At 40.8% G+C, this 26,223-nt stretch overlaps 1 protein-coding gene across 14 annotated transcripts in view; it reads right to left on the bottom strand.

Annotated features, from left to right (window-relative positions):
* The window catches only part of NCOR1 (nuclear receptor corepressor 1), a 159,439-nt gene that overhangs the window by 43,544 nt on the left and 89,672 nt on the right, over positions 1 to 26,223 (bottom strand). For 12 of the 14 annotated variants that reach the window (XM_029928085.1, XM_029928086.1, XM_029928096.1 and 9 more), the window contains 6 exons: positions 23,040 to 23,257; positions 19,198 to 19,260; positions 16,528 to 16,667; positions 11,928 to 12,054; positions 4,425 to 4,977; positions 2,468 to 2,597 (listed from right to left, as the gene is read on the bottom strand). In XM_029928085.1, the coding sequence (XP_029783945.1) occupies positions 2,468 to 2,597; positions 4,425 to 4,977; positions 11,928 to 12,054; positions 16,528 to 16,667; positions 19,198 to 19,260; positions 23,040 to 23,257 (1,231 nt within the window). The remainder of the gene's footprint in view (positions 1 to 2,467; positions 2,598 to 4,424; positions 4,978 to 11,927; positions 12,055 to 16,527; positions 16,668 to 19,197; positions 19,261 to 23,039; positions 23,258 to 26,223) is intronic. The other 2 variants (XM_029928091.1, XM_029928097.1) reach the window with 1 other exon arrangement.

Raw genomic sequence — 26,223 nt, 5'->3', positions numbered from 1 at the left:
AATAGAAACTTTTCTTTTCCTAAATTCAATGCCTCCCTTTAGTGACCTCCATCTTAGAAAATGGGACCTTAACAGCTTAAGCCAGAAACCTGGCAGACATCCTGGACTAATCAACTTCTCCCCCCACAACTGATTCGTTAACATATCAGGGCTGCTGTTAAAGGTTACTTCTTCAGACAGGCCTTCCCTTCCCACCCAGTACACCTCAGGAACTTCTTCCCCACCTTCCTTCCTCCTGCAGCCCCATTTCTTTCTTTCAGAGGACACAGACAGCACTTACAATAGCAGAATCTGCAGTAATATAGGTTGTCCTTGTTTATTTTCTGTCTCTCTCACTTCATGAAGGAATGAACCGAACATATTCAGTTCAATACTAAATAAACAGCCCTTAATACAGGCAATTACTTCATGAATACAAAAACTTCCAAGGAAAAATAGAGATGTGACTTTTTTAGAAACAATTATCTAAATAAAGACTTCCACAGTTATTTCTGCTATTATAAAAAGAATTCTTCACGGACGCCAAAACACGCACATAATTTACTTGCCTTTGTCCTTTGGCTTATATATAAATATGACTCTTCCTCCTTTTGCTATAAAGCCTAATGAATTGCTTTATTTCCTTTTTTTAAATGTTTATTCTTCAAGTACAGCAATTGTTCCACGAATGTCCCGGTTAGTGATGCTGGTTATTTGGCAAGATGCACTCTATTTTTACTTATTTATTTATTTTAGAGAGAGAAGGAGCATGTAAGCACGAGAGAGGAGCAAAGGGAGAGAGAGAATCCCAAGCAGGCCCCATGCCCAGCGCAGAGCCTGATGCAGGGCTAGATCCCACAACCCAGAGATCATGACCTGAGCCAAGAATCAAGAGGCAGATGCTCAACCCACTGAGCCACCTCCCTACCCACAAAATATTACTTCCTATGTGGAGTCTTTAAATGTCTCATTAAGAAGGAAGCTCTCCTTCAGAAATATCTATACTGTATTTTCTAACAGAGCATCACATTTTAATAATTCATCTTAATTTTTATTATATTTTTATGTCTTATTATCAAGACCAATCTCTAATTTTTTTGAAGTCAAAGATTATGATATATAAATATTCCATATAGTATTAACAATGTTATTGTTTTTTTTTTAACATTTATCTTTGAGACACACACACACACACACACACAGCATGAGCGGGAGACTGGTCACAGAGAGAGGGAGACACAGAATCCGAAGCAGGCTCCAGGCTCTGAGCAAATGGTCAGCACAGATCCTGACACAGGGCTCGAACCCATGAACCATGAGATCATGACCTGAGCTGAAGTCAGACGCTTAACCGACTGAGCCACCCAGGTCCCCAACAATGTTATTTTGAACTGGACACTCAATAAATGTCCATTTGAGTAAATCAATGAATGAGTAAATGCTTAATGATTTTTTGTGAGTCTATCATAAGCACACACTTAACTTTTTAAAATTATCATACAAGATGGGAAAAAAATTTATATCCCCTGAAAAAAGCAAGAGCTAAAATATTACTAGGTAAAAGAGCACTACCCAAGTCCAGAATTCAGCGTCAAAACAGAGTCAAGCTTATAAAGATTATTCAAGTATTCAATTATTTATTTACATTTGTAAATAAAACTAAACTTGGAAATGTATACGGAAGTTAGCCATAATCTTTGTAATTCATTCTTAACATTCAAAATCTAGTTATATGTTTATTATACCGCTGTTTTATACAACAAAACAAAAGCGAAGTTTGCTAACATTTATGAAGAGGATTATATTTCTTTGGTTGTTTGGGTTTTATTTTCCTGAAATGGAAATGACCATTTCGATCAACTATGACAATGACTCCATTTGAACAAGCAGTAAAGCGCCAGATGACTGGATAAACACAATGTGATATGGACATACAACGGGAGATTATCAGTATTAAAAAGGAAAGAGATTATGACATATTATTACCTGTATTAACTTTAAGGTCTTTATGCTAAATGAAACAAGCCAGTCATAAAAAGACAAATACTGGGGTGCCTGCGTGGTCAGTCAGTGCTGACAGCTCAGAGCCTGGACCCTGCTTCCGACTCTGTGTCTCCCTCCCTCTGCCCCTCCCCTACTCATGCTCTGTTTCTGTCTCAATAAAAGACAAGTACTGTATAAGTCCACTTATATGAGCTTTCTTCTAAGTAGCTAAGTTCACAGTGACAGAAAGTAGAAGGGTGGGGGTCATGAGCGGGGGCAGGTGGGGGGGTTACTGTTTAACAGGATGAGAGTTTCACTTCTGCAAGATGAAAAGTTCTGGATGGAGATCTATTTCACAACTTAAAACCAGTGATGATGGTACATTTTATGTTGTGTGCTTTTCACCCCACAATTCTTTAAAAAGTCAAGTACTGGTTAAGAAAGAGAAGAAGTGTCTCTAAAGGTCTTTGTTTCTCAATTTCTCTTCCTTGCTTTGGAAACTCACCATGGGGGGGATAACAGCGGCTCTGTGCTGAAGCTGCGGCAGGTCCAGTGGGTTTGGTTTCACTGGGGAGGAGACCAGTATAGATCCAGGGGGGGTTAACAATGAAGGCTTCGAGTCCATAGGAAACATTCTGCAATTGGCAATAAAAAAAATGATCAATTAATATATTCTTAAGACTTTAAATGTACAATCATACTTCCTTCTAAGTAGTTAATACATAGGTATGCACGCATGTACACACATGTGAACCTCAGAAGATAATTAAAGAGTAAGGAAAAAAGGGAATCTGTAATGCTAATCTTCTAAATAAAGAAACTAATATTGATTTATAGATTGAAATTTACCTGAATTTAATCATCTGCATCTAACCAAGCAGTTTGACCAAATTCCCTCCTAAAATGGAATTCTGTAGGTCCCAATCCACCACTAACACAGATTACAAACTAGTCCTCTGTCACAGAATGTTTTAAGACAACTGCCCACGCCCATTTTAAAAACTGAAACTTTGACCCAAGATTCCAGACTCCTGGCTTCTCATGAGCAACGGGAAGAAATGGCAGCACGGAAGCAGCGTTCCTGCACACCAACAACACGCACTTGCCTTTTCAAACAGCACGTGTCCTCTGTTCCCCACAGTCCCTTCCTCCCCACAGCCTCCTGCTTTACTCAGGTCCATGACCGCCACTGGAGTGTAGGACATCCACCATATGACCGGGGAAAATCATACACCAGTGCCACACCCCACACCTTTCAGGCTTGATCATACTTCCCAATGTTACTGGGGGAAGATGAAGATTTTAAAAAGCGTAAGTTGACCAAAAAAACACGTATAAAAGAAAACAACATTATTTATAAAGAATAAAGATGGTATTAAAGATGTAGAAAATTGGAAGCGTTATTTGACAGTTTGGAAGTGATGTAGACTTTAGAGTGATATTCAAAGACCACCATAGGAATTTCTGAATTTCATCTCTTAGGGTGTTCCTCTAAGATTACCACTGTCCTGTAGTTACTAAAACCAAGAGTGAAAAACACAAGAAAATCCACATCCTAGATGAACAGAATTTGGTGCTCAGCTGAGTGGCTTATTTGCCTTTCTTTTTAAAAAGAAGGAGAGAAGAAAAGAAAAGAAAGAGTTGAACTGGATTTCTGATTAAACGATGTTTTAGTCTAATTCATTTCTAGAATTTGTACCAATCAAACATTCTACTGGGATTCTAGGGGATTCTATTTCTTTCAAGGAAAAGGAAATTTCAAGAAAAGTAGACATACTAAGTAAATCAATACCTATTCCTATAAAATACCTATCTTTTCACTGTAACTCATTAAAACCATAAAGATATAATACTTTTATATCACTAATTTAGTGACTGAAAATAGTTCTATATTAATGTATATCATGCATATGTTCAATTATAAATATGGATAATCTAGAACTGTAACAGATATAAAAAGGGATCATGATAGCTACCCCAAGCTTGTATTTAAGTCATGCCTTCTAAAATGTTTTCAGAACATTTCGCACGTGTCTCCTCCCGCCATATGCTACCCGCCAGTACACAGGGAGGGACAGCAGGCCTTGCGTGGAGGCAGTGCGGGCTGAGCAGAAACAAGCCACGGCCTCTTGCCTTCACCACCTCATCGTACCGCTTCCCACACCAGGAACGGCAGTCATCTGTGGTTTGGTTCACAAGCTCTGTTAAAGAAGGCTCCCTTCTCTGCACGGATGGGATGCATGTAACCAATGTAGGAAAAGAGTATCATCTTGTTCATTTGAAAATTATGAGCACCAAATTGTCCTTGGTTATTTAAACAGACGAAGAGCATCATACCCGGTACTAAGGGCAGAGAGACCACCTTGAACTTGCCAAGGTTTATACAAGAATAATCATGGCCAGCACCGTTGTGTGACTCAGCATCCGACAGAGCAAAGAACAGGACAGTAGTAGAGTCTCACCTCTGCCTCTCGGGCTCTCCATCCACATCTTCATCGGCACTGCAGGTGGCACTGGAGTCATTGTCTGACTGGGGCTCGGGCCTCTGGGCCCCTATTTGCTGGGCCACCACCAAGTCTTCATCTCCAGGCTCGGGCTTCTCACCGGCTCTCTCCAGGTCTCTCTCTTTGGTATCCCCTTCGACGTTAGATGGGTTGTTTTCGGCCACCCTCATGTCAACATCTGCAGGGTCTGCTCTGGTCGTCGTGGGGAGGTCAAGAACTGAAGTCACTTCAGCACTGTGCTCCTGATGTTCAACGTCCATCGGCTCTGCTGCCTCGACGGTGATGCTGTCATTCGCCTGGGCCTCCGCGCTTTCATTTTCGACAGGTTTTGTGGTTGGTGCTGTGGAGGAGGGCGATGCGCCGGGCACAGGTTCGCAGGCGGACCCGAGCTCGGCCACAGGTTCCGTGTTCCCTCGGGAAGGCGCATTTTCAGTGCTATCTTCACCGGGCTTGACAGCTTCAACTGGTGAAGGAGAAGGAGCACTTTCTGTATCAGAACTATTTTCAGCACCTTAAAGATAATGATACAGCATAAAAATCTGATAATGGACGAGCTTCAGGGGGTGGCAGAAGCCATGCTTCAAGGTGGGTTTAGGACGAGTGATACTCCTTGCATGACCTCACCAAAGTATGCCAGCCACTGGGAAGCCCAAGTGTTCATAGAGCATGAAAGGGAGAGATCAAACCGTCTTCACCTTCGGAAACTCAAAGAGTAAAAGTTTTTTAATATTGAGAAACCATTTACATGAAATCTGAAAAATGAATAAAGATGAAAAAACAAAGCTAAACCAAAAAATTCACTCCCAGAAATGGTCACATTTCGGCTTATTTCTACCAGCCCGCTTCTGTGTTTTTCTTTTTACCCAGGAGGCCTGATAGTCTGTTCTAGAACGGCATCATCCAACAGGAACATAACGTGAGTTACATCTGCCATTTTAATTTTTCCAGTCGCCATGGTAAAAAAGTAAAAAGATCAATTACCTTTACATAATGTATTTCACTTAACCCAATATGCCTAAAATATTATCTTTTTAACACATAATCAATATAGAAAACTAGTAATAAGATTTTTACCTTTTTTGGTATTAAGTCTTCAAAATCTGATTATATTTTTCATTTTTAGCACATCTCAACTCGGACCAGCCACATTTCAAGAGCTCAGTAGCCACAGGTTATCTAGTGGCTACCACACGGGACAACGAAGCTCTAGAGTAATATTACACAGGCTTTTAATTCAGTGCTGTAACCCTGGTCTTTCCCCAACATCGTCTGTTTCATTTTATAACTGCAGTTTTGATCTCTGATATCTTTACCTAGATATTTCAAAGGAATCACAAATTCAGTACTTCCTACACTAGATTTGGACTCAACACACAAAAATCCCATTCTTTTCTGTCTACTACCTAATTAAGCCAGAAACCTACAAGTAATCTTTTAATCCTTTCTCTCACTGCTCCCCATGTTCTGTGTAGACAAGCATCACAGATTTTCTAAAAAGATCACTTATAGGGGCGACTGGGTGGCTCAGTCGGTTGAGCGTCCGCCTCTTGATTTCAGTTAAGGTCATGATCCTAGGGTTGTGGGATTGAGTCCCGTATCTGGTCCACAATGTCAGAACCTGCTTGGGATATATTCTCTTTCTCTCTCCGCCCCCCCCCTTCTGCTCACTCACACGTTAGCTCTCTCTCTCAAAAAGAAAAAAAAATTAAAAGATCTCTGAAGCTACCCACCTCTATTCAACCTCACAACTGCTGCTCCAGTCCAGAAACCACTCCAATCTTCCACCTCAGACCATTCTCTACCACAATGTCAGTGAGCTGCTTAGAACCTGAATCTTACCAAAACTCACTCATGCATTTGCCCTTGGCATTGCCCTTCCCTCCGTGAGGGCAGGGCTCCTCTATTCTGCTTATGGCTTAAGGCTTAGGGACAAGCACTGCGCCTAGCACACGAGACTCAAATATCTGCTGACGGATAAAGTGACTGAATGATTGCGAACACGTCCTAAATGGACTTCCCTTTTCCTCTATTACTGGACCCTCGGGCCACTTCCAATTTGCCACTATTATGAACAGCGTACAGATATGTTTACTGCAGCATTCAGTTTTAGGTTTTCTTAAAACAGACAAGAAACAAAAATTTAAATCGCCCCCAAAATTAATATATATCCCCCCAATGAGAATCCCAAGGCTGGTAATAAAGATTTTTAATTAAAAAAACTTTCTTAATGTTTATTCATTTTTGAGAGGCAGATACAGAGCACAAGTGGGGGAGGGGCAGAGAGATTGGACACAGAATCTGAAGCAGGCTCCAGGCTCTGAGTTGTCAGCAGAGCCTGACATGGGGCTCGAACCTACGAACCGTGAGATCATGACCTGAGCCAAGGCCAGACACTTAACCACCTGAGCCATCCACAAGCCCCAAAAAAGGTTTCTTACACTGCATAAACTAATTTAGAGTTCATACAAAGAACAAGTCCCTGAAAAAAAATCTCAGAAAAGTATGAAAAGCATTACAGTGAAAGGCCTGCCTCTCCAGATATTCAAACTTACCACAAAGCCGATGTATCACATGTTTGCAACTGCCAGAGTGATACACAAAATAAGCCAGCAGTACAGAAGACAATGTCTAGGAATAGATCCTCAAGTAGATATCAAAGGTGACATTTCAAATCACTGGGTAAAGGAGGATTATTTAATAAACTAGCTCCCTCGGAACTGTCTCTTTGTCTGGAAGACAGACGTGGACCCTACCTTACTTTACACACAGAAATAATTCTGAAAGGAATAAAGGGCTTTACAAATTCCAGAAGATCATGTAGGACAAGATCTGTAGAACCTCAGGAGTGTGTAGAAACGTCTTAAAGCAAAACAGGAAACTCTGCAGCTACAGATACAGCATTTACACAGAAAACAATACTTAAACGACCACACAGGAAACGATACTTTTAAAGCATAACACAGTATTTTAAAAGCCTACAAATGCATCCTCTCATTCATTCCGCTAGGTACGAAACACCTACTGTGCAGGGTGCACTGGAGACAGAGCAGTGAAAAAACCAAACGGGACTCTAGAGGAGCTGACAGTCTAGTGCAGGGAGTAAGAAAACCGAGGAACCAGTGAGGCAGGGGGTATCACAGAGGAAAGGTGACCTCTCAGCAGAGCCCGACGGAAATGACAGAATGAACCAAGGACAGCCTGGGGAAGAGGTAGAGGGATTAGCACCTGCAGAACCCCCCAAGTGGGAGGTTGCTTTGCTCCAGAACAGCAACGAGGACAACCTGGTTAGAACAGAGGGAGCAATCACCTCCCACTGTCGGAGGGTTATAATCAGAAAGGGGAAGAAATAACCACTGTTGGTGAGGTCATGGAGAAAAGGGAGCCCTTGTGCACTGGTGGTGGGAATATAAATTAGTATGAAAAAGAGTATGGAGGTTCCTCCAAAAATTAAAAATAGAACCACCATATGGTTCAGCCATTCCTCTTCTGGGTATTTATCTGAAAAAAATACAAACACTAATTTGAAAAGATAAATGCACCCCCACATTGATCGCAGCATTATTCACAAGAGCCAAGACCTTGAAACAATCTAAGTGTCCATCAGTGGATGAATGGATAAAGAAGGTGTGGGGTGTAGGTAGACACAGACACGTACAAACAGAGTATTATTCAGTCGTAAAAAAAAAAATACATAAAAAAGAATGCCTGCCATTTGCAACAACTCAGATGGCCCCTGAGGGCTTAACGCTAAGTGAGATAAGTCCGGACAGAGAAGGACAAACACTGAACGATTTCACTTGGAAGTAGAATCTTAAAAAACAAAACAAAGAAAACCATGAAGCATAGAACAGACTTACAGTTAACAGAGGCATCAGAGAGAAATGAATGAATTTAGCCAAAACGTTCCCACGCTCAGTTATAAGATGAAGTCAGTCCTGGAAATGGAATGCACAGCATGGCGACTATAGCTAGTGACACTATACTGTACATTTGAAAGTTGCTAAGAAAGTAGATCTTAAAAATTCCCAACACACACAAAAAACTGTAACTATGTGAGGTGACGGATGTTAAGACTTACTGTGATCGTTTCTCAATAAATACAAATGCTGAATGATTAGTTTGGACATCTGAAACTAGTATTATGGGTCAATGATAGCTCAATTGACAACAAAGAACATAGTGAGTAAGCAGAAAAGTGGTTTGCAAAACGGTCACAGAGGTGTAAGGGCCAGTCCCTGCCCAAGTCCTAGGCTTCTGAATGAGAGGTGAAAGTATCACAGGATTTGGAAGAGGAGCAACACGGTCGGATCGACACTTTAGAAGGTCCATCCAGGGTGTGGTGTGAAGGCACGGAAACATAATGGGACAAAGAGCAGCAAACAGACCCATGGTGGGGGGGGGGGGGGGGGGGGCGGTGTAAGGGGAGGCTCTCAGAGAACATGGGCCGTGGCTCAGAACCAGAGCAGCAGCAATAAGGGTAGGCAGAGGGGATGAGATTCTCAACAGTGCCTCTACGAAAAAGTGGATAATATCCAGTGGCGAGCCACAAGTGGGGCGGGAGAGCATCAACTGTTGGCCCAGGGAAAGACTGGAGGGAAAAGAGGCCAACAGTGGTGGGGAATCAAAAGTGTGTTCTGGACGTTAAACTGGCTTTTGGGCATCCAAAGGGCAACGTTAAGTAGGCAGTCAGATGAGCCTGGAATTCACATGGGAGTTCAAGTCACAGACACAAACACAAAATCAAAACAAAATACAGACAGAAGCTCAGGACAGAACCTCCCACTTAATAAGGTCTAAATATAAGGTAGCAATTACTGTTAATGAAAGATGCTACCAAACTGTTGAAAGGCTAACAAAAAGGCCTTACTTCATTTCATTCCCACTCAGTGGAAAACCTCAAACCCAAGGGCAAGCTAACAAATCATTTGTCTTCACAACAGAAGCCGTATCTGTGCAGCAGACATCACCTGTCGGCCCTAAGCCCTTCTTCGAGGATTTCCTTCCTCCACGTCACAGGAGGAGGGTTTCCAAGGCAGGGTGCTTCACCAGCACCAGCTAAATGAGCGTCTTTTTTATTTTCCCTTAAAGAACAACTTAGCAGAAAAGAACAAGCATAAACCCAAAATTTGATCAAGTTTTCATATTTTTGCTCCACCTCCTCTAATCGTCAGAGACTCATACAGTCGAAGGTGTGCGCCGCCGCCGCACACAGTCGCAGTCTGCTCACGTGCTGCCTGCAATCCCCCACGGACGTGAGAGGGGCGGAGCCCTGTCATCAACAGTGACAATAAGCATGAAATCGCAGGCCTGGCAAACTGCGTCGTACTGTCTTTTCCTTGATAGCTTCAAGTTCAGGCAACAGGAAATGGAGATCACACAATTCTAGGGGTGAGTTCATTTCCTATTCGTGAGAAACTAGTCTAGGGGTCACAACAACACCAACACCCACCACACCTGATCAGACATTTTTATGCCTCACGTAACCTTAATTACCTTAATGACCTTATTTGTGACCTTATTTCATAATCTTAATAACCTAATGTGACAATCCGAAAAGAACTTCACACCAAGACAAAGTAATAGGAAGAAAACAGAAGGAAAAAAGTCACTTTTTGGTGCTCAGTTTCTGAACATCTGTTAGCCCATGTACCGACAGGGTTCTCTGCTCTGAAATAACCATATTTATGATAATCAGGTTTGGGCTTTGGGATCGACTGGATTATGTCCCCCAGGCTTGCCATGTTGAAGCCCTACCCCCAGTGAGCTCATATTTGGAGACAATGCTTCTAAGGACACAATTAAGCTTAAATGAGGCCATCAAGGTGGTATCTGTACAAGAAGAAAGATACCAAGAGCACGTGTGCACCGCGTGAAGGTCATGTGAGGACAAAGCAAGCCAGGAAGAAAGGTTCACTAGAAACCAATCCGGTTTGCACTTTGATCTTGGACTTCAACCTCCAGGACCATGAAAAAATAAATTTCTGTTAAACGTTTAAGCCACTCAGTCTGTGACAGCCCAGGTGGGTTAATACAGGCTCCATGTACATTTACAACCCATAGAATACTACTGGCAACAAACCTGTAAAAATGAAAAGCCCTGCAGATCTCTTCAGAAGTACTATAAACACACCTTCCTGACACCCACGGTCTACACTCTGTTCCGCTCCCCCCAGAGTGAGCTCGCTACAGGATTCTCATTTTCCACAAATGAGCTATTTATTATTCAAAGCACACAGTCAAAACAAACCGTCAATTTAAAAGCCAACAACAGGGGCGCCTGGGTGTCTCAGTTGGTTATGTATCTGACTTAGTTCAGCTCACAAAGATCGTTGAGTTGGAGCCCTGCATCAGGCTCTGCACAGACAGCTCAGAGCCTGGAGCCTGCTTCAGATTCTGTGTCTCCCTCTCTCTGCCTATCCCCTGCTCACGCATATTCTCTCTCTCAAAAATAAACAAATGCTAAAAAAAATTTTTTTTTAAATAAATAAAAGCCAACAACAGGGGCACTCAGGTCATGATCTCATAATTTAGAAGTTCGGGCTCTGTGAGGACAGTGCAGAGCTTGCTTGGGATTCTATCTCCCTCTCAAAATAAATAAATAAACTTTAAAAAATTTTTAAAAATAAAAGCCAACAACTTGTAGAAAACAATAAAATACAATTTAGTATTTCTAAGACTCCTGGAAGGTATAGAACTTCCTAAGCTTAACATGAGTGCCTACTAAGGAACATATTGAAACAGCTCTGATTACATACTAAATTTAAATTCTGATAATTTAAAATCAAAACAAAAAGTAACTGAGATGGGAAAAATATTTGCATATACAAAATATGAACGTTATTACTTATAGAGAGCTATGAAAATCACTGAAAATCCCCACATCAGAGCAGTCAATTCACAAAAGAAATCTACAGAAACTTTAATAGTAATGTAAACTGAAAAAAATTAGGACCTTTGTTTCCTTTAGCAAAAACCCAAGAAAATATTTACTTTTTCAGGAAGTGGTCATTAATTTTTTCAAGTCACAAAAAAGATTTTATTTCCTAAGTTTCTTGGGTTGACATTCTTTTCTACTAGGGTCATTAATTCTTCTTACACGACAGCATAAATATGACATATGTAAGTAAGTCTTTGTAATAACTGAAGTAAATCAAACTCAATGCGACAAAGAGGGAGTGGACAAATAAACATGGCAATGAGACAGATGCACAAACACCTTCTAGATGACGGACTCCCGTTTTGAAGATCCTTGGTTGCAGCGACTGGACCATCTCGGGTGCTACACTTAAGTACTTGTTGATTGAATACATACATTGTGCTCAAGTTCAAGGTTTCTATGCCATGAAAACACTGATAACACTTTTTCCTTAAGGAAGCAATTCTTAAATAGTCAAATGACTAAGGTAACAATGACAGATTTGGCTAGCAGCAGTCACAACTAAATTTAAGACTTTAAGATACCTTCACTGTCTTCTGGATTTTCTTCTTCATTAGAAGCTTCAATATCTTCATCCTCCTGAGCAGAAACAGTGGAAGCCACACTTTCACATTGAGACACATCTCGCTCTTCACGAGGCTTTCGTGAAGTCTAAGGAGTAAAAGAATATAAAATCAGGGGTTCCTGGGTGGCTCGGTTGGTTAAGCTTCCAACTCGTGATTTCAGCTCAGTGATCTGAACCGTGATCTCAGGTTCATGGGATTGAGCCCCACGTCAGGCTCTGCCCTGACAGCACAGAGCCTGCTTGGAATTCTCTTTCTCTCTCTCTCTGTCCTTCCCCCAATCACACCCTCTCTTGCTCTCACTCTCTCAAAATAAACATTAAAAAAAAATACTAATTTATGATTTAAATAAGAGGAAAAAAAACCTTTTCATGTCTGAAATAACAGAGAACGTGGACACACACACACACCGGACAAGAAAGCTGCGTGTTTGACACCCGTTCTGGTTAATGTGAGGGTACCTGCAGTGAACCACTAACTGGCCTTTTTGTGTAGATAGATCACTTTCATCAAACTGATCAAAAGTTACATTTGGATAATTTTTCAAACAACTCACCACCATACATGTACAAAGAACTAAAAATGACAAAACTCCTGCTATTCTTCCTCTCCAAATAATGTATTTTTCTAATAAAAACATATAATTTTTCCTAATCAAAATAACATATTCATTGGAATATGAAGACCCAGATTTATGTTAAAGATAATAAGTGCTCATAATTCAACCAGCAAGGGAGTCTAAGCATGCTGATAATTTCCTGTCTTTTCTACCTGCGTACATATGTATAGAGGAAATAAAACCAGGATGACCCAATGTGCTTATATGTCCTACCTTTTTAACCTACTATAATCATGAACTGAACATACCTGTCTACATTATACAAAATTATTGTATTTATTAATGATTCCATAAAAACTCTATACCAATAAATATTTAAAATTCTGTTTTAAGGTATTAAGGCCATTTTTAAGTTCCAGTATTGTTAATGATGCTGTAATAACCCCCCTTCAGGGACATTAAGAAATCTGTGATTTCATACACAACATCTGATCACTGGTGCTGCCAATGATCACGAGTGTTACTAAATTTCTTTCACTATTAATGAAGACAAATTTCCTTTTTTTTAAACAGGATTTTCCCTTCTGTACACCATGTATTTACGTAAAATTGCTCATTCTTCTACTGGCATCATGTATCTGTAAGAGTAAACGTGTACATAGTTCGGTGTGCGACATTAGCCATTTATCATATTTACACTCTGACATTGCTAACTATGAACTTAAGGTCTCCTGTCTTTGCAGACCGAGGACCCCAGGCCTGGCGCCTCTTGGGAAAGCACGCCCTTCCAAACCCCGGACTTCAGCGTACTTCGGTTGTAGGCGTCTCCCAGGGACAGTCCTCACAGAGGAAAAGAAATTATTGCTACCTCAGCTGTTAAAATTACCAATATTATTATTCTGTTTTTATTTTTTCTCATTTTTGGTTTACATATGAATACATTAGTAGGATCCAACCTAAAGCATTAACTTAGTCAAGAGAAAAAAAATCATTTCCCAAGATCAGAGTCATAGAACTGGGTGAAAGTCTGAGGCTGAAAAAATTCATCACTTTGGCAAGGATTCAGAGAAAGAGGAACCCTTTTGTACGCTGGTGGGAATGCAAACTGGTGCAGCCACTCTGAAAAACAGTATGGAGGTTCCTATAAAAATTAAAAATAGAACAACCCTATGACCCAGCAATTGCACTACCGGGTATTTATCCAAAGGACACAAAAATGCTGATACAAAGGGGCACATGGACCCTAATATTTACAGCAGCGCTACGGACAAGAGCCAAAATATGGGAAGAGCCCAACCGTCCACTGACTAAAGAGCTAAAGAGATCAAGAAGATGGCGGGGGGGCGCGCGGAGTGTGTATACACGTACCCTCTGGCTATACTTTTTAAAAAACTGCATGAATGCTGCAATATTTTTAGGCATTAGATAATAGCTACTCCGTGGATTTTTCCAGTGTGGAGGGGATATTCCTCCTTTGCTGATATCCACCCATTCTTTTTTTTTTCACCCATCTTTTGGTACTTCTACGAATGGACAGAGAGCAACATTTTACCGCCATATAACATTCCTCCAATACCATGCAAAAATCCCCTGCTTCTCCGAGTATTTTCTTCACCATATGATAGCACTCATTACTTTTTAATGCAGTAATTCAAACCTACGGAATACAACACCTATATATCGTCCACTTTGTTTTAACAGATACTAGGCATTTTGTCATGTTTTCTTGAAATTTTTAAAAATGGTAAAACACTCTAAAATGGAAGCCTGCTGTCCTATCATTTCACTTGTAATTTAAATGATTAGAGTAAGAAGTTTTATCGACATCTGTGATGGATAATTTTGTGTCAACGTGGCTGGGCCCCAGCATCCCAGATACATCCATTTACTCTGGATGCTTCTATGCAGGTGTGTGTTCAGTGAGATTAACAACTCAATTGGTGGGCTTCTGAGTAAAGCAGATGACCCTCCACACTGTGGATGGGATAGGCCTCACCTAATCAACTGATGGCCTGATTAGAACTCAGTCTAAGCGCTCCCTGTCCCTCACTCCCGACCCTTACGGGGATCTATTCATGAGCCACATATAATGACATTTACTGAATTTGACGCTAAAACAGAAAAACATTTAAAGTATTTATGAATCTGGGGTGCCTGGGTGGCTCAGTCAATTACGTATCTGACCCGTGATTTCCATTCAGGTCGTGATCTCCCACAACTGGTGGGTTCAAGCCCCACATCTGGCTTTGTGATCCAGCACAGGAAGTCTGCTTGGAATTTTGTCGGCCACCCCCACCACCCCACCTCGCTCACATGTGTGCTTTCCCTCTCTCTCAAAATAAACTCAAAAAGATATTTTTTAAGAAAATAAATATGACTTCATTTTAAGATAATAATAAACATATTACGGTCAACCAAAAAAACATTTTTAATAAAAATAAGCACATTCCAAAACAAAAGAATCATTTTGTGAAAAAGTATTTTTTTATTGTTTTTGGAAATTCTTTCAATGTCTGCCTTGAGAGCATCGCAATTCTCAAGTGTGCTTCTACATGCAACCTAATCTGCAGACATAATACTGTTTTCGTTGAAACACATATGAGAACATCTGGCCTCACAGAGAAATGCAGTTGGAAAGAGACGTGTATTGAACATCTTTTCAGACAACCATGGATATTATTCTTTGATACTGTACCAAAATTCGGCATGTAGTCAGTCACCTCTTAAAGGATACCTATGATGTGAAACCTGAAACCATATTAATAAATTTTTTGTACTCTATTAAAACCCATTCATCTACCTTGAATTTTAGTGTATTAGAAAATACTTTATAAATCTTTTATCCGTACATGATATCCATTGCAACATCACAAATTGGTCACTTGGAAAACAAGGATTTACAGAGAATTTTTTCAAATCTGGATACGTTTCACCGTCTGTCGAAATATCACTAATACCACTAATCTCATCAGGAGAGTCTTTGAGTACTAGGAAGATGGTAAACTCATGGGGAGGGATACAAATTTCTAACTTTGGCTTGAAAGTTCAAAATTTAAAAGGGGCAGCAAATACTACTGTTTGCTTTCTTTGACAGTCAGTCACCTATTTTCAAGAAACTGCCAACTACGGATTTCCCACTGAAACTGACACCCCATAAAACAAAGGGAGCTAGTCCAGCTTGGGCCTCAAACAACCTCGAGGTGCTTTCACAGGACAGAAGAGGGCCCTTCGGGGCAGAACAGAAGGGCTGCACATAACACGCCTCCCTTCCACCCCCACACACGTACTCAAGGGTCAAGACTTAGTAGAGCTCATCTGGACTGCTTCACCAAGGACAAGTGAAACTGGCATATTTGTTTTGAAACTGCGAATGCTGGACAGGAAGAGAATGGGAAGTATTTAGCAGAGCAGTGTCCTGCCGTGATCGGTGCCTGTGTTTGCTGCGAAGGCACCGGCGTTCTCCGTCCCAACAACTCTGACACTGTCTGTGCAAATTTAGCACGTGGGGAAAAGTAAGTACCATCTTAATATTTTTACAAAAACAGTCTGACCTCATGGAATCCTCAAAGAGCTCTGTGGAGTATGAGAACACTGGAACTTCCTCATTAAGGAATTTTCAATAATTTATACTTTCCGGTTTTTAGTATTCATCTCTGGGACTCTCTCTGGGATGGTTTTAATACACCAAATCAATTCTTTCAACAGGGCCAACAGAACTCCAACTAAACTTTTCAATTCAAACTCCAGAGTATTTCTATTTTACAAATCCCATTATGGGAATTCAAAAGAACTGAACTGCCATTACTTCTAACACAAATTTCGCTCCTTGGACAGTAAACAATTTGTCAACTTGTGCCGAGAAACTAGCATATCCTTTTCCAGGTAAATGCAATAAATAAAAATACAAGATGCAAAAAGTTTCTCTCTGAATCAATATTTTATGCTTGGAGACAAAGCAAAGCAAAATGGAAACAAAATTTAAAGAGATTCTGATACACTCACTTTCTGTTTATGCTGTTGCAAAAGGTTGTCCAGGTTGTGTCGCCTTTTATAGTTAAAATAGAAGTTTTTACATTGCGCTTCACTTTTAGTTCCCACCATTTTGGCAATTGCTGCCCAGTTACGACCATGTTCCACAAGACCTGTATTTTAAAAAAACAGACCAAAGATGAACTAAACAGTCACCTGATGAAGGAAACAAGAGAAATAATAAAATCAATCTAATCATGATATTCACAATCCTTAGCACTAAAAGTATGTTTTCAATTATTCATTGATATATTTCAGTACTTACTTAAATACGTACTGACTCACAATGCGCGGACAGCTCTATTTGGCCCCCCAAATTTTCAACATGCTCGTGAATGGGAGGGCTTAACCTCTCCTTGCTATGCGTCCCCCAGAGAGCTACCACAATGTTGAACACAGAGTAACAACACCAACACTTGTAAACTGACTGATGAGGTACTTCTAAATCTTTGGAGGCAGTATATCAAAAATTATCATATAAATAACACAAATAAAGACCTGTATGACTATATTTATAATTAGCCTGCCTTCAATCCATTCATAATCAAGAAACACCCTCAAAAAAAAAAAAGTTGTGTTTGTTTGTTTTTTAAGCCTGTTGTAGGGACGCCTGGGTGGCTCAGTCAGTTAGGTGTCTGACTTCGGCTCCAGTCATGATCTCAGTTCTTGGGTTCAAGCCCTGTGTTGGGCTCTGTGCTGACAGCTCAGAGCCTGTAGTCTGCATCTCCCTCTCTCTCTGCCACTCCCCCTGCTCATGCTCTACCTCTCTCTCTCAAAAATAAACAAACATTTAAAAAATGTTTAAGTAAACAAAAATAAGTAAAAAGCCTGTTATAATACAATGCATCACAGAAACCAATGCAATCTCACACTTTTTAATCAAATTATATCAATACGTACACATACCTATCTGCAAGGAATGTGCATATATAAATGCACACATACACAGGGAAGCTACACAGACAGGGATACACATTAGATACAGGTGGACCCAAACAGGAATTTCCAGTACAAATTTAACAATTTATGGGCAGACATAAGTTTCTCAAGTAGCTTCTTTACTAATGACAATTGGATGATCACTTACAAATCCCACCTGATACATGAACAGAGAGAGCTGAATGGAGGCTAAACAGTCTCATGGAGGCGCATCTACCTGAAGATGGCGGCTCTGTGATAGAACTAACACCTATTTATTCCACTAGGACTTTTGTAAATTTTTTTAAATGTTTTATTTATTTCTGAGAGAGTACAAGCAGGGGAGGGACAGAGATAGGGGGAGACACAGAATCCAAAGCAGGCTCCAGGCTCTGAGCTGTCAGCACAGAGCCTGACGTGAGGCTCAAACTCACAGCCTGAGACCATGACCTGAGCTGAAGTCAGACGGCTTAACTGACTGAGCCGCCCAGGCGCCCCTCCACTATGACACTCTAATGATCAGATGAGAACAAATGTGAATCCTTTAAATGTGAATCTTTTACATGTAATCATGACAAATCACACTTTTGCTAATCATGGCAAACAAACTTCAAATAAAAATATTTTGAACACAAAAAACTTTAAACTGCTATATATTTGGTAAAGGTGGTTTACAGAATTCCTAAATGTATCATTCATTACCTATTACATAGAAAGTAAATCTGAAATGTGTCACTAAAAGGTCAACCCATTTACAATAATTTCTCTTTGGAACTTTAAGGTAAAAACATAATCCCCCCCAAAAGTTAGCTAATCTTTCTCAAAATTATTTTATTTAAAACAAACTATTTTTATTTATTAACCAATTATTTATCCTATTAGAAACTGTACTTCAGTTTTAAATTACACTGTATTAATAAGCAACAACAGAAAAAATACAAAATTCATAATGTTGTAGAGTAAAATCAGGGCCACACAGGGATTAGTGGCAGAGACAAAATTCAAACCTTTGTCTTGCTCCAAAGTTCATGCCCTCTCCTTTGAATCATGGTGCAATTTCTCACTAGTTTATAACCAAATGCCTTACCAAATACAAACTAAAAAAACTATTAAATCCAACTTCTAGATAATAGAAAATATAAACTCTTTATATTAAAATACCCTCCAAAACAACTTAAACAGCATTTAATCACAACTATTCTGGAAAATGAAAATAGCCCACTAGCTCTCTAATGAAATAACATTCAAAATAAAACCATACAGGGGCACGTGGGTGGCTCAGTTGGTTAAGCATCTGACTTCGGCTCAGGTCATGATCTCAAGGTTCATGGATTCGAGCCCTGCATCGGGATCTGTGATGACAGCTCAGAGCCTGGTGCCCAATTCAAATTCAGTGTCTCCCTCTTTCTCTGCCCCTCCCCCAGTCACATTCTGTCTCTTTCTCTCAAAAATAAACCTTAAAAAAATATTTTAAAACCTAAATAAAACAAAACTGTGTAGAGAATCTTCAATCCCTCCAAAGTAGGCCTCTTACACAAGGTACGGCAGGGCACCTTACCATCCTAAAGAACTCAAGTCTACTTCTGAATTCCATTTACCACTCTAGAAGAACTTTCTTCTTTTTGCAATTAAAAAAATACTGGGCCCCTCTGACTTATTACAAATAACCCTAAAAAAACAAACCAAACCCAAACCAAAAAAAGGATCTAAAGTACTATCATTTACCTTTTTTAGCAACTTCCATTTCTTCTTCTGTCCATCGAGAGGTTTCTACAGGTTCTGTGGAAACTGAAATAAATATAGAGAACCGAATAAAGCAGAGAAATACTAAGATCAATCCTTCACTCACAGATCATATGGCCCCGACCTATTTATCTGACATAAAGCCTGTTTGAAGCATAAGGTGAAGTCACCTATGAAAACAAGATGGTAGCAGCCTGTCCCCCACCATTCTAAACAGGAATAAATATTCAAAACCTCTCAGTGTTGGGATCTTTCGCAATGTTCTTTGAAGCTCCATCCCTGTCTTCATGTCTGAACATCATTAGTGTATTCTCTAAGAAGTCCCACCTCACCCGGTGCCTGCACACATACCAGAGCTCAGTCCCTCCTCTCCTGAAGTGTCAAAGAAGAAAGAACTCTCCCCCTTCCTGTCCAGTTCTCTCCTGTTCTCTGAACCCACATCTGCTCCTCACTCCCAGAGGCCCTTCTGTCCATTCTCAGTGCCTGGCATCTAGTAAACACAGAAGGATCACGGACTGAACACTTTCTCTTTTACTTCAGAAAGGAAATAAAGACTATATCATGCATGAAATGAGCTCTTGCTACATGGCCCCTCTCAATACAATAGTACTAACATCCACCCAGTCACTCAAATTATTACCCGTCCCTTCAGACCAATTTTTTACTCTCTCCTCCCATTTACTACTAACATCCATGGATGTATGTCAGTTCTAATCTGGATCCACCCTCCTGTTGCCTGGGTCAGTGCTTATGCAGAATGACACCCTCTGGTTGGTCCCTGGGCCTCCAAGGCCTTACTCTCTCCAACCTGACCTCCACAAGGGTCACCAGTTCACTTTCTAAAATGCCAATCTAATTACAGCATGCTTCTATTTAAGAACCTCTGTAAGATCCCACTTTGTAAGCAAAGCAGCATGTCATTTAAACAAGGTCCATCCTGACCTGCCCCCATGTGCTTGTCTAGGTATCTCCCATGGTATTTCTTACCATCCCCAGAACCTGGTTTCTTTCCTGCCTCACATTATGGTAAAAGTGGTACCACTGAACCACTGATACTACACATCATTAACAGACTCCCTTTATAAACTAATGAGACAATACTCAGTTAGAGAGAGAAAACTGCTTGGACTCTTAGACCCAGTATTCCCTTGTCTAATAATATATTCCTATTAAAAAAAATTTTTTTAACAGAAAAAAAAAGTTATGTGAATCAAGATTTGTTTTTTTCCCTACAGTCTTATCTATATTAGTCTAAAGGTGGTGGGGCAGGAGCGGGGGGTGGGGGGTTTGGAATGGGGGCAGCCTAATCATACAGCAAAGGGAATGGTTCAACACAATGTGTGCCTCAAAGAACACAATGCCAACATTTCACAGCCATCAAAAAGTAAAAATGAAGATCGCTTAGAAACTAGAAAATATTTGGGGCGCCTGGGTGGCTCAGTCGGTTAAGCGGCCGACTTTGGCTCAGGTCATGATCTAGTGGTTCGTGGGTTCAAGCCCTGCATCAGGCTCTGTGCTGACAGCTAGCTCAGAGCCTAGAGCCTGCCTCAGATTCTGTGTCTCCCTCTCGCTCTGACCCTCCCCACTCTTTCTCTGTTTCTCTCTGTCTCAATAATAAAAACATTAAAAAAAAAATTTTTTAACTAGAAAACATTTATAATATACACCAAGTTAACACATCAGAAAAAGGGGCATGCAGCTAAGGTTACAACCAAGTGAAAAGAAAAACTATTGTGTTAAGAGAGCAAGATTGGGGGGCGTGGGGGGGGGTCTTTTCCAAAAGACCTTGATATTAAAGTTTAAGAAATTATAGGCCATGAAAAAATAACACTTTCACTATTTGCAGATGATACAATACTATAAACTATAAAGACTGCTAGAACTGATAAATTCAGTAAAGTCTCAGTACACAAAAATCAATGTACAGAAATCTGTTGCATTTCTGTACATCAATAATGGAACAGCAGAAAGAGGAAATAAGAAAAAAAATCCCATTTTCAACTGCACCAAAAATATTACATTACCTAAGAATAAATTTAGCCAAAGAGGTAAAAAAAAAAACAAAACAAAAAACCTGTACTCTGAAATCTATATTACACTGATAAAAGAAATTCGAAGAAATTCAAGAAAAAACAAAGAAATGGAAAGACATTCCATGCTCACGGATTGGAAGAACATATACTGTTAAAATGTCTACGCTACCCAAAGCAATCTACCCATTCAATGCAATCCCTATCAAAATACAGAAAATTCTCAGAACTAGAACAAATAATCCTAAAATCTGTATGGAACCAAAAAAGACCCCAAATAGCCAAAGTAATCTTGATAAAGGAAAGCTAAGTTGGAGAAATCACAATTTCAGACTCGAAGTTACATTACAAAGTTCTAGCAAGCACAATAGCATGGTACTGGCACAAAAACAGACACACAGATCAATGGAACAGAACAGAAAGCTCAAAAATAAGTGCACAAATATATGGTCAACTAATCTTTGACAAAGCAGGAAAGAATATCCAAAAGGGAGAAGTCTCTTCAAACCATGGTGTTGGGAACACTGAACAGCAAGCAACATGAAAAAGAATGAAACTGGACCACTCTCTTACACCATATACAAAAATACATTTAAAGTGGATTAAAGACCTAAATGTAAGACCTGAAACCATAAAATTCCTAGAAAAGAACACAGGCAGTAATTTCTGACATGGGACATAGCAACTTTTTTCTAGATAGATCCCCTGAGGCAAGGGAAACAAAAGCAAAAATAGACTATTGGGACTACAACAAAATAAAAAGCTGCTGCACAGTGAAGGAAACTTATCAACAAAACTAAAAGGTAGCCTGTGGGAATGGGAGAAGAGATCTGCATACAACATAGCTGATAAAGGGTTACTATCCAAAATATATTAAGATCTTGTAAAATTCAACACCCAAAAAACAAATAATCTGATTTAAAAATGGGCAGAAGACATGAACAGACATTTCTCCAAAGACATCCAGATGGCCAACAGACGCATGAAAAGATGCTCAACATCACGCACCATTCAGGGAAAGGCAAGCAAAACTACAATGAGATGGTCTCACACCTGTCAAAGTGGCTAAAATCAAAAACACAAAAAACAAGTGCTGGTGAGGATGTGAAGAAAAGGGAACCCCTCATGCACCGTTGGTGGGAATGCAAACTGGAGCAGCCTCTGTGAAACAGTATGGGGGCTCCTCAAAAAGTTAAAAATAGAACTAACTTACGACCCAGGAATCTCTTACCCAAAGAATACAAAAAGACTAATTCGAAGGTATACATGCAGCATTATTTATGATAGCCAAGATATAGAAGCAGCCCAAGTGTCCATCCATTGATGAACTATCCGTTCATCAATCAAATATTACTCAATGATATATACACGAGAGGATATTATTCAGCGATAAAAAAGAATGAAATCTTGCCATTTGCAACAATATGGAGCAAGAGTATAATGCTAAGTGAAATAACCAGAGAAAGACAAATATCATACAATTTCACTCATCTGTGGAATTTAAGAAACAAAACAAAATAGCAAGAGGGAAAAAAAAAAAAAGAGGGAAACCAAGAAACAGACTGAAGGTTACCAGAGGAGAGGTGGGTGGGGATATGGGTGAAACTTGTGATGGGGATTAAGGAGCGTCCTTTGTCAGGAGGAGTACCTGAGGATTAAAATAAAAACTAAAACAAAAGTTCAAAGGCCAGAATTTCAGAGTATTTTTAGATCCTGGATCAGAGGACCCTCCTGCCCTACCAGAGCACTGGAACAGAATCCCAAACAAAATTATGGCCCCTTCACTCTACTCACTGGGCTCTGGTGGCGGTGGCAGAGGCGGCGGGGGCTCCTCAGTGGCCGCGGCGGCAGCAGCGCTGGCGGCTGCCGCTTCGTTCGTCATGGACCTGGTGATCCGGCCCTTTCGGCGGCCCTGACTGTTCGCTGTCTTCCGCCCGCGGGGTGTGGCCTGCTCCCTCTCCTCCGTTTCTTCTGCAGCGCCTTCTGTCTTGTCCTTTTCCTTGGTATTTTCTCTGGAAGCAAAAGCAAATGAGAATTTTGGGTGATTTACAAGGATACAGACATCTAAGGAGGTGGCAGCTTTGAATTTCTTTAATAGAATTTAAACGAAATTACCCAACATCTCAGTAAACTGAAAACAAAATTCATGAAAAATGCTGCCATACCCCAATTTTGAAGAGTTCTGACTAGCTCAAATTAAGATATTTCGCAAAGGTCTGTTTTATTCATTAGTGGACTTAAAATTTAAATGCATTTCAAATCACCTATTACATAGGAGAACACTCTGAGGACGTAACAAATGGCTGTAGAAAAGCCCCTAGAAAAGCCGGGATCCCGAGGTGGTGGGGTTCGCCCAGAGTCCTGGACTTCTTGCCTTTGCTCCAAGTTTTCTCCTCTGAACCGGAGAGGCTGACACAGCTGGCCTTTCCGTAGTAATGATGAAGGACCACAAGGCAAAAGGAGGGCCAAGCACAAGCTCACACCCTCCACTCCCCCAGGTGGGAAGTGTGTAATATTCCTCAGGAGCTCCTGGCTACCCCAAAACAGGAAGAAGACAAAAATCAAACACTTTAACTGCTAAGAGTCTTCACCAGTTTACAAGAAAAAGGCAGTTCCATCAAGAGCCTAAAGTCCAGGAACTCCCTTCGGTTTTAATGTTAATGCTTCGCTAGAGGGAAAAACAACCTAAGCTTGACAATAGCTAGGCGTCCAACCAACCGTGAGTCTTTAGCATATGAAAATCCCTTTAGGAAGTCCCTCTGGACTTTATCTCCCCCCACCCCATTCCAAAAACCAGTCACTCCTCACACGTATAGGTACTTCTTTCTGCCCTCAGGTCCTGTCCCCATGCTTTTAATAAAATCACCTTTTTGCACCAAAGACGACCTCAAGAATTCTTGGCTGCCAGCTCTGGACCCCCCACCATCACTCCAAAACCCCATCGGTAACAATCTACAATACCGTTTCATTAAGCCAGGCTCGATCCTGCAATCCTGTTATGTGCAAACAGGGTAGCACTGCCCAGCGGTCGGGAGAATGGTCTGGAGCCAGGCTGCCTGGGTTGGTACCAGAGCTGTGTGATTTACGGGCCATGCGACAGCCTTGAAAAGCTACCTCCCCTCCACGGGACCCAGTTTTTCTCATCTATACGTGAAGATAATAAAAGTGGTTCCATAGAGCTACTTTAAGGATCAAAGCAGTTAATTTATATAAAATGCTCAGAATAGTGCCTGGAACAGAGTATACACCATACGTGTTTGCTGTAATTAAGGCTAAATCTCCCTCAGCACTAAGGAAAAACTACACAACCAATCAACTGATAAATGGTCATTACTATTACCAGCATTGGTACCACATATAGTACTGGCAGACTATTCTCAGCACCGCTATCTCCCAGGGCTGTTAAATTTAAAAACAAAGTCCTTAAAGAACATTTTTGCAAATGAACGGATAGGTGACAAAACTCAAAGACTCAACTACTCTTGCTTAATGGAAGGTGCTTTTTTCGAATTTTATCGACTTCAAGCAAAGATCTATAGTAGCTTACCAAGTTACTGGTTTCCCCCCCAAATAAAACAATTCTTCAAGACTTTTCCCCCTTCAGCCCTTGAAGTTCCCATGTAGCCCTCTCTCTTCACTTCTTGATTCCCTTACCAATCTGCTATTACTACAACCTCCTCTTAAAGTTGTTTTATCAAAAGCCACCAATGAGGGGAGAGGGGGAAGTCACCAAAGACTTACAAACTGCAAATCCAAGGACTTTTCTCAATTCTTGTCACATTAATCATCCTGCTGCAACTGACCCTACTTCTCTTTATCTCCGTCTCAACTGAGCGTTTAGGACTTCATGCTTTCCTAACATGCCTGCTGCTACCCTGGCTCTCCTTCTGGGGACCTCCTCCTTCCTTTCCTCTCCATTTCCTCACCCTGGCCTTAAATCTCTGTGCGGTTACCCCCTTCACATCCCTTCCCCTGGGACTGTAAGGATGCAAGTCTGATTCCGGGTTTCCCCTCTGACCTTGAAGGCCAGCTAACACCATTAACATTTCTGAAGGCGGGCCTAAAGATCAAGGTTAAGACTAGTCCCACCCTACGTAAGGGTTCTGGGTCCGCTCTGTAATTGGTTATGTGATGCTATAATGATTGGACCCCTGTACCTGTGTCACAGTTTCCTGTAACACCCCCTTCCCAAACTGATAAAAGGCCCTGCCCCGCCATGTTCGGGGCTCACTCCAGGTGGATCCAGTGTGTTGTTAAAGTCTGTGAGCCCGAGTTTAGGCTGGCCGGGCCTAAATTCGTAATAAAGCCCTTGGCTTTTGCATGCGTGATTCAGTCTCCCAGGTAATCTCTGGTTTTTTGGGGGAGATATTAAAATCTGGGCATAACAGCACAACTCCCAGTCTGTACCTTTAGACTCACACCTCACATCTCCTAAAGCTCCTAAGATCCAAGCTGGTCTTCCCAGGTACCTGCTGGAACTCCCCATCAATACACCCAGATTCCTCAACGATACAAGCAGGACGTGTCCAAAAACATGCCCGCCACCACTCTGCTTCTTGCTCCACCCCGCGCTCTCATCATCCATCACTAACAGTACAACCATGATCAGATTCATTCACGTTTACAGATCTGACATCCTCTTCCCCTCTTTCTTTTTTTTTTTTTTCCCTCATTAAACTTTTGTTTTAATGGGTCTCAAAATTCTGTGACAGACTTTTGGTCAAGTTGTTTCCATTAAAAAGTACTGATTTTAAAAACTAATAACTTAAAACTGCCACACACACAAAAAAAAGATGGTCCACAAAACACTCTCCTTTCCTTCTGAAGGTTTTACGATGCATTGTTATCATTAACCAGTCTTTTACTATTAAACTTAAATGGCCAACTGACACAAACAGTTCTGAGACCGCTCTTCCACCTCTGATTAAGACTGGGGTGGCAAGGATTGGGGATAGTATTCATTTAGCCTTCTGAGCTT

The sequence above is a fragment of the Suricata suricatta genome, chromosome 17 (assembly GCF_006229205.1).
Source record: "Suricata suricatta isolate VVHF042 chromosome 17, meerkat_22Aug2017_6uvM2_HiC, whole genome shotgun sequence".
Lineage (NCBI taxonomy): Eukaryota > Metazoa > Chordata > Mammalia > Carnivora > Herpestidae > Suricata > Suricata suricatta.
The sequence above is the reverse complement of the archived record's forward strand: the minus strand, read 5'-3'. Positions and strand labels throughout refer to the sequence as shown.